At 33.4% G+C, this 15,179-nt stretch overlaps 1 protein-coding gene across 1 annotated transcript in view; it reads right to left on the bottom strand.

The window, feature by feature from the left end:
* Positions 1-15,179, bottom strand: part of NCAM2 (neural cell adhesion molecule 2) — a 281,879-nt gene that overhangs the window by 72,022 nt on the left and 194,678 nt on the right. Inside the window, exons 9-10 of the mRNA XM_069870620.1 lie at positions 13,680-13,830; positions 996-1,183 (exon numbers count right to left, since the gene is read on the bottom strand). Of these exons, the coding sequence (XP_069726721.1) occupies positions 996-1,183; positions 13,680-13,830 (339 nt within the window). The remainder of the gene's footprint in view (positions 1-995; positions 1,184-13,679; positions 13,831-15,179) is intronic.

Genomic DNA, 15,179 nt, shown 5'->3' with positions numbered 1-15,179 from the left:
GTGTCATCCCTCTAACAGGCCTGGAGACACTGGTTATATTTTGTTGTGAAATGATTAGCTAAGGAACATGGTTTGCTATACACTAATACTGAGTAGATCACTGTTTAGTCAGGCTGTTAAAGTAAACAGGTAACTGAGTGCACTCTTTGTCTTCTGCCTTTCTCAAGTTTTCAGGTTACATGTGTCTTTTATGTAACAGAAGGGAGCTTAGCTCTTATTTTTCCAGTGACTCTGTGAGGAAACAGTTGTTATCAAAGCCAATAGCAGTTTATTATTATTATTGTTGACTGCAGGCAAATAAATGTTTTAGTATATACCAAGCACCTACCAGTTAGTCACTTTTTAGTATTAACTTGATGTGTTAGTGTAAAGATCAACTTCTTTATTTGTATTTTGTATGTCTTAAACATCATCTGGCTGCAAGGCTGTGTGCACCTGGGGCCGTCGTGCAGCTCCGCAGCAGCAGAGGAGGAAGGGGGAGGTACGGGAGAGGCATCACTGCTGGTGTCCAAATTCTTGTTGTAGACTGTGCACGACTTTGATTATGTTTAAAGGGCAGATTGAGATCTGTTTTGTTATTTTGGCTGTGTTCAAAGTAAATATTGGATTAGAGCATACCCTGGGGTACAAATGAAACCTACTCCTATCCCCTCCATTCTGCCAAGAAGGTAAGTCTGGGAAGGCCCTAACAGTTAGTTTTATATTTATTTATGTATTTATTTCATTGCAAGAAATGCAAGTTACACCTTTGTTCACTGAAGTGTTCAGTTTCTGTTGAACGTGAGCCATGCAAACGAAGTTTATTTTCTAACTGCTCACAAGAAATGTAGAGATAAGTAAGTACATAAATAGTGTGGGTTTTGCTTTTTTTAAAGAGCTTTACTTATTAAATTATAAGTCTTACCCTTACATGCACTCTATAGTACTAGCAACAGTTCCAAACCGAGCAAGAAATTAATGAATGTCACTACGTTGATTTCAATTTTAAACCTTACCTCTAGAATCAGCTTTCTTCCAGTACTGTAGGTCTTCAGATGTGTTGTATTTTTTACCGGTAAAACTAATCTTCCTCTTCTCCACTGAACTATGGCAGTTGGATTTGCTAGCACTTCACAGCTTATATTGATGGGATTGCCTTCCCAAGAGTAATACATGGTTTGATTTGACATAAAGGTTGGAGCATCTGGAAAAAGGAATACACAATCTATGAACTAGTTTGGTAAAACAAGCTGTATACTCCTATCCAGGCATTCATGTTCACAGAGAAATTTCAGTTCATTGCTTTAACAATTTATTATGGACCATGAAAATATCAGTATTCAACCTTGAGTTTCTTGAGCCTTTACTTTGGTAGCTTCTCCTCTCCTGAAACATTTTCAGCTGAAATTCTAAGAAAGGGCATACCTGTTAATTCAGCATTAGGCATCATCAGGCCCTTGAAACGTTATCTCAGAAATGACAAGGACCATTTCTTCCTGAGGGTAATAAACATTTCAGCCAGATCCTTGTATGACAAAGTGACCTATGGAACTTATATGTGTAATCTGTTCATTTGCTGATTGTATAATCTCTTCTTTTGCTATAGGGAAATTAAATTTCGTCTCCAAATCTTCATAGACGACTAAGAGCTTATCTGTTTTTCACTGGAACTATCTTATACTTTTGAAATCTTTCTAAAGAAAGATGTTTAGTTGTATGAATAAACCTAGAAGAAAAACAAAATAAAATGACACCTAAATTCTTGCAATGAGTTCTATGTACTCCAGAAAAAACTATTGTGTTTTATCAGTACACTATTTATGATAATCTTTATACCAGTTCCTTATGAAGTCATCAAGCTACAGAAAGCAAAAAGATAGTGCATCTTCCTTACAAACCTGCCTATAAATGTTTGTGTTGAACATGCAGCGAAACACTGAGTCTGATACAGAGGACATCGTTGGTTTGCTAATTAATTTTCAGATGACAATGCCAGTAGTAACAAGAATTATCTGTTCTACTCAACTTTTCTCTGGATACTATGAACAGTTTAATGGTCTCTGTAAAATGAGAGTGAGTAGATTTTTCACTGCTCTAATGTCTTGGATAAAACATACTTTTTGTCTATCTAATACTTATTTGTAAAACTTTTTTAAAATTTTAACCATACTCGTATTTTTAAGAGTATTAAGAAAATATTCTTTCTGTTAATGAAAGTCAAGGAAACTCTCCATCCCTTTAACTCCAAAAGAAAATTACCAATTATACATGGTGTCATGGTATCGCTTTTTCATTTTTGAAATATATGTGTATATATTTTTATTTTGATAAATAGCTCCTAAATGTTTCTAGATGTGTCCCTGGTAATTCTACTCTAATTTTCTCACAAATGGTTTAACTTTAGCCTAGAAAATTTCTCAAAGGCCTATCAGAGACCAGAACTGAGCATATTTAATTAAGTGGTAAAATTTAGCTTTAGAAATGGTATAAAACTACTTCCTTAAGTGCATGTTTTCAATATATATGTGTGTTTATCAAAAACCATATCTTTTTGGAGACATTTTGCTGCTGCTGCATGTAGGCATACAGGCTTTGACCAAAAAGAACTGTGATCAGGAGAAGTTTTAAAGCATAGAACAAGGCTGCTACATTGCTCAATGCTAGTAGCATTTTTTTAAATAATAATTCAGCCCTTAATTTTGTAGGAAAGCAAATGATTTTGTCCAAATAAATAAACTATGTCTTCCTATAGACTTATTTACCAATTATAGGAGATCATATTTCTTTTCCAAATGTTTTAATAAATAATTCTACTAAATTCTTGATTTTCATAAACCTTTAGAAAACATATTTCATCATTTAAACATCAGTGCAAAAATGGATTATCAAAGAGTCTTCAAGATGTGACACATCACACTAGTGGAGCTTTACGAAGGAAAAAGAAAACTGCATATGCTTGTTTTATGGTTAAATGTTGTATGGAATCTCAGAATACTAGGAGTCAAAGCCTTGGCTTTTCCTCTGTAAATGAAGTTATTGGGAAACTGCACAAACTGACTTCTGCCTGGCAGACAGATTTGTACCTGCGTTCAACATATGGAACAGAAATGTCATCAGAGTATTCATGAGACACAAAACGTAGTTTTTTCACAATGAATTTTAGATAAGCACTGTCTCCCATTGTCTGATTTCTCCTAAGGAGTTCATGCCGTTAATGAACACTGGCATGAATGTGCAAGATAGAAAGATGTTCTGTCTGAACCTGACTAACTTCCCTTCCTAGGTAACGTCATGTGATTTCATGCTCTCTGTTAAGCTAAATCCATGTGACAAAGTCATATCCTGTTTAAAAAGTCTTCCAAGTGAAAAAACATCATACAATTCTGTACTGCAGGTACAAATCTTTAGGAGAACAAGGACTTTCAGTTCAGATTTCTTTCTCTTCTAAAGGTAAAATTTGCATGGCTATAGCATCTATTTATTTATATTTTAAAAGAATAGGTGGGTTGTAGATTGCCACCTGAATACGGCCATAGACAGTAACAATTATAACATCATAAAACACAAATAGGACTAAAAGCCCATCAACTATATATCCCACTCCGTATATTATATATCAACTATATATCCCAACCACACATCCCAAAATCAACAACTCTCAAATGAAAAGCATTACTAAACAAAAAGGGCTTCACGTTTTCCCTGTCAAAAAGTCCAGTCAAAAAGGCTTTGCTGTAATTTCCCTAGGAGTTGAAAGCTCCAGTATAGCAAAAAGAGGACACAGGATGACTGGGTTAATGGCTTGATACAGACAAAAAGTGTTAAACTGGATGATTTTTGATTTCCTAGTCAGGAATAGATAAAGATACCTGGAGTGATGTTTCACACAAAGAAAATAACTCTGGAAATATTTTTTTTATGATATAAATAAAAGTTATTTCACACTTGTTATAAAGTGGAAAAAATAGTTGGAAGGGAGTAGCTGGTTTATAAACAGATTTTGGTTTTGTCTTGGATGCTCTTCATCACTGATTTTAGTACATTACATTTAAGTGGTTAGAGAATGAGTATTTATTAAACAGAAACACAAAAGATGTTTACTATAAAAGAGAGCATTAAAAATAACAAACATAAAAGCCAAGGCTTTGAAAATGTAAGGTTGACTATTTTATCTCCAATTTTGTAGAATAACTAAGAAACAAATTAAGTTAATAAACAGAACATTAATCAAGAAATTCTAACAACTGAAAATGAAGCATAACAAAGTAAAAATGCAAAGGTGGACTTTTAAATTTTTTAACATATTTTAAGGATACTTGAATGCAATATATATACTGTATAAAAATAAAATGTTGCCATGCAGACCATTGAAATATTTAAAACCATTAAAAGTAAAAATATGCTTTGATTAGCTTCTATGTAACTCAGGATTGATTTATGCCTGACAAAAAATCAATTAAGGGTGCACACGAGCTGTTCTTTTTAAGTTTTTGTACACAAAGTACTATCAGTTAAGAAAAAATATTGGACTTCTAAACAGCTGAAAAGAGAACTAGGAGCTTGGATACACTTATTTTTTTCAAAAAAAACAACCTTAATGATATTTATTATATCTGAACACCTCCAGAAATGCATAAAAGATACTGTTCATATTAGTTAGTATAGGCACACAATGTATCAAAGAATCATAGAATGATTTGGGCTTGAAGGAAACCCTAAAGATCACATTGTCCAGTGCCCCTGCCCTGATCAGGGGCATCTTCCACTAGATCAGGTTGCTCAAAGTCCCATCAAATCTGACCTTGAATACTTCCATGGATGAGACATCCACAGCTTATCCAGGCAACCTGTTCCAGTGTCTCATTACCTTCATTTCACAAACTTTCTTCCTTGTATGTAATCTGAAATGACTCTCTTTTAGTTTAAAACCATTGCTTCTTGTCCTGTCACTACAGGTCCTGATAAGAAGTCTCTTTCCATCTTTCTTATACACCCCCTTTATACACTGAAAGCCTCCACTATGTAGGCAGCCTTCTCTTCTCTAGGCTGAACAACCCCAACCCTTTCAGCCTTTTGTCATAGGAAAGGTGTTCCAGTCTTCTGACTGTTTTCTATGACTCTCCTCTGGACCCACTCTAACTGTTCCATGTCTGTCTTGTGCTGGGGACTCCAGGCTAGGTCTAACAAAAGGTGAGTACAGGAGGAGAAAAATTACCTCCTTTGACCTGCTGGCCATGCTTCTTTTTCTACAGCCCAGGATACAATAAAGTTTTAAGTACTGTTATAAGCTTGAAAGGTGAAAGATGGAGCATTACAAATTAATAAGATGCCTAGAAGGTGCAAAAACATAGCTAAAAAACCACCCAAACCCGAATATGTTCTATAAGGGTAGGAGTCTATAAGCAATTATACCTTTAGAATAGCATTCTAGAATTGTTAATACCATGACACCTGCATCACCTAAACTCAAGCTGTTCATTTTCCCAAATAAGAAAGAAACTGATAGGTCAGCACTTCAATTAGGAGAAGGGATTCTGGATAACCTGCTTAACAAGACTATGTACGAGAACCAAATGCTTATCTGAAAACTGACTCTAGCATTTAGATATCCCTATTAGGTAGAATGTCCAAGAACAGTGATTCAAAAACAGGCTAATATATCATGTCTCATCCAGAAGGTAATTAAATTAATGACTTCAAAGATCCAGCTCTGTTGTATGTTCTGCAATATACACAAAATTGGATATGGCAAATTACCTGATTCAGCATGTGTCTAGACAGCTACAATAGCAAATTAGTGTACAAAATCACATCTGCACTTCTTAATTTAAGAACACAGGTTTTTAAACTTTTAGCTATTCATTCCTCAAATAATTTGTTTTCCTGGTTTATACAAAGAAATATATATAACAGATTGTCAGGTCTAAGATGCAAGGACATTTATTGGAGGCCTCTCTCTTAGATAGTTAAACCTGTATAAGTTTCCCATCATCAAGGACTTTAATAAATCACATCCCCTATAAAATCAAGTACTTTCCTTCCCATCCATCCTGCAAAAGTATCTAAATTTTTTGTGACTGTCACAATTTGTTTAGCAGCCTTCTATCTTTCTCTTATATTTTCTCCTGCCTACCTATTTCACAATAGTTACTATTTTGGAATTAATAGATTTTCCTTGGAAGTAAAGGAGAAGAACATCTCCAGACAGGTACAATAACTGTCACATATTCTTTGTTGCAAGAAATAACATCAGAAAGACTTAACAAATGAGGCCAGGTGATTAAATAGTAACTCCTTAAAAGGAGTTACTATTTTTCACAGTTTTACTGCTACTGTCAAGCTCATGTGCCTACAAGACAAAATGTGTGCTACCTGGATGTTAGGTTTCCAAATAAAAAAAGCAAATGAAACATATTACAGGCTAGGTTTTAAATTGCCCTGAGTTGAAAACAAACAAATAAACAAACCAGAAGTGTTTTTTCCGAATCCAGTTAATAATTTTGAAATTCTGAGATCAGCAGTTTTGCAGTGGTATATAGTTTCTTCCGCAGCAAGTGACAAGAAAGACCACTCTCAGTAATGTTTCCTTTACCCCACTCCATTGTCTTGGTTCTTCTTAAAATGCACTACAATAAAATACTGATATTCAATATTATGACAGACTATCTGCTTATGACAGAGTTATGCAAAAGGGAGAGTCCTCTCTTACTGGCAAGCAGCACTAGTCCCTGATAAACTTGACTATGATATTATTTTTAGTATCCAAACACCAAACTAATTTCTCCATTTCCTTAAACATACATAGAAAAACTGCAATGCCTTTCTTAAACCAGGATCTTAACCCTCATATCTTTTCCTATCCTGCTTGTCACATTTTCAGAACTAAATCCAGCTTCGTGTTACTTGTATTTTCCTACCTGTCATACTTACCTTAACAACATGCCCACTATTGAGATCGTCCCTCTGTTCTCTAACATCAATTTGTCTGTCTGTCTGTCTGTCTATCTATCTATCTATCTCTCTCTCTATCTTTCTCTGTCTTTCTCTCTCCCTCCTATATTCCCAAATCATAATTGTTGTTCCTGTATGGAGAAGGATCTCTCAGCCTCATTATCTGCTTACTTATTTTTTACACACAGTGTACTAAGACATTTTAAAGAACATACTAAAAATCCAAACAATATTGCTAAAATTATACTGTAGATCCAACTCTATTTCCAACATTTGGTCTCCCTAAAACTATACCTTATATCCTTTAGACCTTCAGACATCTAGTTCGAGTGTGCTCAAACTCACCTTGTATTTTCTTGTTTATTTAGACCTGTGCTGCTCCCAGTGCATGTGACACAGCAACTCAGCATCAGACTTTGTGGCACAGAGGAACCTGGCCTCAGTTACTGTAAACAAAGCTACATGCCTCAAGTTAACTGTAAACAGTATTGGAGGTCTCTCTGTCAAGCACATGCTAACCTAGCAACTTCAGGATGCTCCGACATAACTGAAGATTGATATTTAAAGATATCAACCCCATGTAATGCCAACTACTCTGCAATTAAGGGAAGTGAATTGAGAAAAAATGCTGAGGTCACAAATCTCAATTTAAGATATTTTGTTTTGTTCAAGTTTCAGTTTCAACATCACACTTATCCTACTACCCAATTATTTTCTTCATAATTCTCAGATGTGCTGTTGCTGCTCTGCTGGACCTATCTTGGAGATACAGAGAAGAACAAAGGCCATGCTGCCCTTTTTTAACTCACTGGTCATCACAGTATATTATAAATCACACTTAACATAGTGTGAAATGATTTGCAAAACTGTTAATTTGGCAAGTATGAAAAACTAGTTCATAATTTATGTATTAATTGCCAATGAAAACATTTCATTTTTAGCCTTTAAGACCAACTCATGAAGTAGAATCATCTTCAAGGAAACATCAGAAAATTCTTTCTTGCCTTTTTTAACCTCTAATTTTCACAATTGCATATGAGAAAAAATACGTCAATAAGCAAAGATACTGAGGCATATATACCTATTAATGAAATGAGAAAGTTATTAGAAGAGAAACAGAATAAAATCTAAAATATTTTATTCATACATAATTCTAATATTAATTCAAAATAGTATTTTTCTATTAAAAGAAAAATACTCAACATGTTATTACAAATATACTAAAGTGACACCAAGCTCACTGCCAGGTCAACAATAACATGCAGTATAGTGCTTTAGTAGGTAAAAAATTTAAAGAAATTCCTGGCAGGAATATTGCACTTTAACAAGTCATTAATACATATAGGTCAAAAGTTTTTAAGATGGAATTTCTGTTCTAAAGCATAATTACAACTTTTGGGGCTAAAGAATAGGTAGATTTACCATAAAGATGATTAAAGTATAATTTTAGCCACTTTGACACATTTATTTTTGTAACATCACAAAAGGCAACAAAGTTGCATTCATTTCTGTTTCAGTACAGTGAGTTTTGGCGCAAAGTGACTTTATTGTGATACACTTCATCTTTTGCTTAGGATTCAACTTTCTGATCCCCTCTAAGTCACTGCAATGGCATACCAAATTTTCCTTCTATGCAAGTGCACAAGGGTAGTCAAAGAAGGAACATTTTAAATCTTACAAGTAACATTCATGAGCTACAAAGTCATGTCAAAATTAAGACGTATTTCATGGTGCTAAAAATTGATCTTTTCCATCTTTCCTTTCTCTTTTTAAGCTATAAATTTGAGGGGAAGAAATGTAACTTAAGCCAACAGTATTTTAATAGAAAAGATGCAAAATTTTCCAGATTATTTCAACATTTTGTTTCTCTTGATTGCTTTTTCTATAATCTGTCACTTAAGTCATATGATTTTGCTTATTTGTTATGCTTTCTGGCTGCGAAAACAAGATAGAGCTGGGCCCCCATGATTAACAGCTGAAGGAAGGATGTAAAGAAGATGGAGCAAGGCTCTTTTCAGTGATGTGCAGTGACAGGACAAGAGGCAATCCCTTCCAGCCTCAACCATTTTGTGATTCTGTGAGTAGGATGTTGATATACTGATTTCTTTTAACAGAAATCAAATTCAAACTATGAACTGTCTGCTTTTATTATAATTTATGATAGCAGTAGGCAGCTGAAATATTTATGACATTAGTCACAAGACATTAGACATTTGTGACATCCTGCACACAGCAGTATTATTTTCACTGATTCAAAGCCTTGCTTCTTTGGAGGTAAATACACTTTGTAGCTCAGCTTGTTCAACCTGCTTTTAAGTAATGTGGTATACTTTTGGAAAGATATAAAATTAAATAGCATGAATTCAAAGCATCTGCATTAAACAGCACAACAGAGCGAACTGACATAAACCAAAGTGAAAAGCCTGAAAAGATTAATCAACTGAGGAAACAAATTTCAATACTGTAACAGTAATGAGGTTGATTTCATATTGTGGTGGGAAAATAAAAGACTGCTTCTGTTAAACAATAAAGTAGTATAAAAGTTACTGCACAGGTTTCTTTACAGGTAAAGGTTATGCTGCGCATGCTATATACTTTTTTTTTTCGTTTTGGTACCATGGAATGTCGGTACTTAAATAATAAGGAATATAACTACAAAATTCAGGTTTCAATGAAAACCAGTACCAAGGAAAACATCTCATATTTGTACGACACTTTAAATTATTTAAATGGGCTTCTTTAGAAATTTTTTTCTCAAATGGTTGATCTCATACAAAAATGTACAATATAACTGAATGCAATATGTTTGTGATTGTAGATTATATCCAAAACCACTAGCCTTTGCATACAGTGAGGAAGTAGCCTTTTTTGGACCACCCAGCATATCTATTAACTGCAGTATCAATATTGAAACTTGGGAATTTTAACTGAAACATAGTAATGTGAAAACTGGTAACTGCAGCTGCAAAAGACTGCAAGTTAGGATGGTTTCTGGGTACTATACCGAAACCCAGACACCTTTCAGAAGAACATGGCTTAATACTTCTTTTTTTTCCAGTAACAGGAGGATTCTCTGAAGGAATTTGCATTTGGTGACACAGGAAAATCAGAGAGAACAGCATCTTACACCATGTGTGCACATAGATGTTCACAATTAAGTGCTGTGAATACTTTTGTGTTAATGACAATTTGAACACAATGAAAGGACAACTTTAAGGGCAAGTAGAATGCCACTTTTAAGGATCATAGACTGCTGGGCATTACTGGCATTTTCAGATAATTTTCAGATTAGCAATGACATCAGTGAATTCTAACTAAGAATAATACTATGAAGAAAGAAAATCCAGCATATCAAACATGTCAAAATTATGATTTTTCATTTTCTAATGTTAGTCATAGTAAAGAATAGTTTGCAGAACCCAAGAAACAGTGCCTCTTATCAGAATTTTTCTTTTAGTGAGGTCTGTATTGTGCTTTTTAAGATTCTTTTATATCCCTAGCACACATTTTTCAGAATAATTACATCTCAGCTAAAAAGACAGAAAACTCCATGTAGAAATGTAAACATCTGCATAGGAAAACTGTAACTCTGAAAGGCAGATAACAGTATTATCAAGCTGAAAATCACAGGGATTTATACATTTATCTTTCTCAGGCCCTTAGTTTATCTCCATACTAAGATGACCCAGGCTATCTCCTGTTTTCTGTGTTTTACCTAGTTCTATCATGCTTTTTATTAAAAAATCAGAAAACACTATTAATCTATGTATGATAAATGTATAATCAACATAGACACAGCTTAATACCTAATACCAAGTATATATAATATATGCCATCAAACAGAAGCTTTTCAATCGGTTGCCTCTATTATTATTATTGTTATTATTATCATCATCATCATCATCATCCAATACACGCTAGGCTTCATATGTGTAAACAAACTTTGCAGTTAATGGAACCCTTTGCTAGATAATATTTGTAATAGCATCTTAGTTTTTCAAGTAATTTTTATTTACTTTTCATGCTTAGTATAAGGAAAACAAAATATAACAATTTATAAAAATTAATGTTTAGGAAGAAATCCTAAAAAATGTCTCCGTATTCCCTACATTTCATGTCCCTCAAGCATTTATTTTAAATATAAGGCAGGGTTAACTGTGCCCAGTTGCTATCAAATCTGATAATCTCTTCCTGTCCTGGAGAACTGCTCCTATCATCAAAAGCAACTCCCACAGAGAACAAGGACAAAGCACAGAAACTCTGTGCAATCTTATTGTCAGTTTGTCTCTGATAAGGGTTAGTAAGTAAAAGGATGAGAGAGTGACACCAGAGCTCTCTGTGTCTCCATTAGCCCTGTTTAACTGCACTGACATTGAAGGACGTGATGGAAGTGTGGTCCTCTGCTGATTACACTAACTGTCAAAGATATTAACATTTATAAAGAAAACTGCTATGTTTTTTCTACTGACTTACAGAATGGCATAGGTGTATTGATTAGTCCTATCTAGGAACTATGGAACAATACAAACAATTAAGCCTTGCTTATTTATGTATGTTTTGATTTAAAAATCGTTATTGAGGTTTATACTAGAATACTATTAAAAATAACAAAAATTCTGCTAAAAAGCTCACTAGTGACTATGCAAATAACCAGACATATCTGAAAAATATCTTCTCAAAACTGGTTTTGAAGAGGACATAATTGAAATAATTGAAGTGAAAATTAAAATACTTCAAAGAGTTTTGTGCAATTTGGTAAATTAATATTTGGAAAAAAAAATGAAAAAAATCCTGACAGCAACATTTGTAATTACAGTTAACATGCTGAAACAATGAGACTTGTAAAATAATACAAGAGTCAATTCATTTGTTCAGTGCTGACTTCACAGAATCTAATAATTCCCCATTTTCCCATTTTACATGGAAAACACAAATTAGTTTAGCTTCCGAACCCGTACCTTTTGCTGAAAGCCTCTAGCTTTCAACTTACAAAGTGAAATAACTGGAATGAAGAATAAATATGATACCTACTTCATCAAAGAACATATTTGCAATGTTGTCTACCAAGGCATACATCCAGACTTAAACCAATATGCTATTTCATTTTCTCATACACTTTATGTGATTGTTCCCACACATATTTAAAATTACATCATCCATAAGATAATGAGACTATCTTAATTTTAAATTCTTGTAATCTGTTCTAAAACTTTCACCCTGAAAGGTGCATGAAATCATAATAATGTATCCTATCAAATGAGTGATTTCATTATGGCCTTTTGTATGAAATCTGCTAATAAATTCTTAAATTTTTATTTTTCATGTTTCATAAAAACCTTGCATCTCTCTTCCGAATATAAAAGGTATTAATGTTTAGTTTTAAAGCAAAATGACTACATAACCTTAATCAAAGGTTATGTAGTCATAACACATATGTCATACCACTCTGTGTAGAGTACCACCGGACTTTCCAGAACTTTTGCAGGAAGGTAAGTGAACTTGCATTTTTATCTAGTAAAATATTGTTTATATACATATATAATAAATAATTAGCAGTGCAGCAGTTCACTCATTATAGAAACAAATATAGTTAATTAATGTGTTCTCAGAAAACTGATAATATTTTTCAAAGTTTCAAGTCGTTTCATATGTCTATTTATTGAAGACCAGCTACATTAAAGCTATTAATAAATACTGTATTTATTTCCTTGGTCTTCTCAGTTGGTAAATAACTCCATCCCAAACATTCATTTACAACTTATTGTCCGCCAAAAAGCCAGAACACACAACTGTACACTGAAGACACTTTCAAAACTCCTCAAAGTCACTCTGAAAACTCAGGAAATCACTTTGTTGATAGCTTGCAACCGTTACTTATCTTTCTGTGCCACAGATCCTGTTCCAACTTCTATCTTTCCTCTGGAAAGTCTTTTTCCATTCAGAGTCTCTCAAATAGACTAACAAAAGCTATACTGCAAATGTAGAACAAATGTATCTAGAAAATCTCTAGCAAAATAGAACAACAATGAAATATAAAAGGATTTTTTTTCATTCGCTTTCATTTTCTTGAAGAAACTTGCTTCATGAATTTGGAGAAGAGTTTGAAGAGACAATTTTTCAATGAATTTTTGTATATTTCAATTTTATATCCTCTGATCAGCTTCTATAGCATCAGACTCCTCTCTAAGTAAAAATAATCTCCTTTTCTCTTGGATAAAATTCAAGAGCTTGGAAAGCAGCCTGTCTAAAAGAGATTGTCACAAACATCTGAACTCCAGGAGGGGTTATAAGAAGGGCTGGAGACTTGTCGGGGATTAGTAAAACAGAGAATTAAAAAAAAACCCAAACAGAAGTCTGTTGAATCTTAGAAGGTTAAGCTCAAGACTGAACTGTTGCTCAAATCAATCATTACCTTATCCCACTGAAGACTTTTCACCCACAGCAGTCTCCACTAGCCCAAAGATTTGAAGTTATTAGGTTTAGCCTTAAGTAAGTGGGTAATACCGCTCGAATATGACCTCAGATGTGATCCTATCCTTCTTAAATCAGCAGCAAGGTTTTTGTCAACTTCAGAAAAGACAGGATTTCTCCACAGAATTCAGTATGATTAACTACAGAAGGACACGCTTAAATTATGCAAGTTTAAACATGAATTACCAGTAAAACATCTGATCTTCCATTAAGAATGTACTTTTTTTTTTTGTGGTTTAAAACAAATTTAAAAGAGAAAACAAAATATTACAACTTACATTCAATATCAAGGTACATGCTCTTTTGGTGCCCACCAATTCTACTTGCAGCTTCACAGTCATATCTCCCTGAATCTGATAACTTCACATCTTTAATATGCAGTGACGATTTTCCATGCTGCCCTTTGACTTCTATACGGCCATCTGGGCTCTGTTTACATTGATTCAGGAAAAAGAAAAGTTTTATATATATATGTATGTTTATGTATATTTATATATTAAACATCATTGATAAATATGACTGAAGGAACATGTTCGCCTATGGTGAAGCTATTACTGACAGCTAAGCAACTTCTAAATTTGTCAGATAAATTTTTAAAAATATAGAAAAAGATGTTCTGTTTCTAGGCACTAAAATGAAGGTAACAAGTACATGCTTAAAGGAACATTTTCAAGGTAAACCACAAAAATGCCACTTATTACTGGAATAATGAACAGCATACTCAACACCTGTTTATGATCTCACTAATTTTGTTATGATGCTGCAGTAAATGAAAAGCATGCATGTAAAATTATAGTGCTTAGATTACAGTTAGCATTATCTCCCTTGCCCTTAAAAATGTAACAGTGAAACTGAACAGAAATACTGACCCCAACCAATGATCAAAACACAAATCCAGTCATAGATTTATTTCCATTATCCACATTTCCTTGTCACAAGCTCACAAATAGTAAAAAACATGATGCACAAATGCAACTTGAATTTCTGAATTTAATTTCTATATCATTGCATGGAAAAAGGCAAGGGAGAAAAATGAATATTGGCTTCTTATTTTCTAAAACATATTTTTTATATTTAGAAACTACATAAAAATCCTTATCCTTTACATCCCTCCACTACTTCCCCAAAACTATTTGAATACAAGAGAATAAAATATTACAAAAAAATAAATAAAAAAAAATTAAAAAATCCAGCGCTAGACACTTTGACCTTCATTGAGTATTATAACTAAGGAAGAAGAAGTTATTTAAAATATCGTTCTCTTCTCTACTTGTTTTGTAGCTTTGCAAAACTTGCTTTACTTATTTGCTTCACATTTTTCATGTGAGTGGAAAAAAAGCTGATAAAAAGTACTGATATTTACCTACCTTCATGCTAAAGGAAGGTGGAAAAGGGAGGAAAAAACAGTAACCATTTCATTGTATTACACTTAAACTTGAAACAAATTTTAATGTCCAGTCCTATGAAAATGTATACTCAAGTATACTGCTTTTTACTCTAAATACTTACCAAGTGGCTGATATTTAACTGACTGAGGTTTTAACTATCTACAATTGTTTCTTCACTGAATACAGGAAAAAATGTACAGAATTTAGATATTAAAATATTTGACACAAAGCAGTCACAAAAATATTCTGTGTATCATAATTCTTATGTTAAAAAAGTATTCTGATTCCACATCAGAATCCTAGACTACTGAATTTTTTCCTGTGAAAAGCCACAGCAGAGTTACCTATATTAAAGTTATGGAATTCTAATGCAGGAGCAAACCTAAAGAC

The sequence above is a fragment of the Phaenicophaeus curvirostris genome, chromosome 1 (assembly GCF_032191515.1).
Source record: "Phaenicophaeus curvirostris isolate KB17595 chromosome 1, BPBGC_Pcur_1.0, whole genome shotgun sequence".
NCBI lineage: Eukaryota > Metazoa > Chordata > Aves > Cuculiformes > Cuculidae > Phaenicophaeus > Phaenicophaeus curvirostris.
The sequence above is the reverse complement of the archived record's forward strand: the minus strand, read 5'-3'. Positions and strand labels throughout refer to the sequence as shown.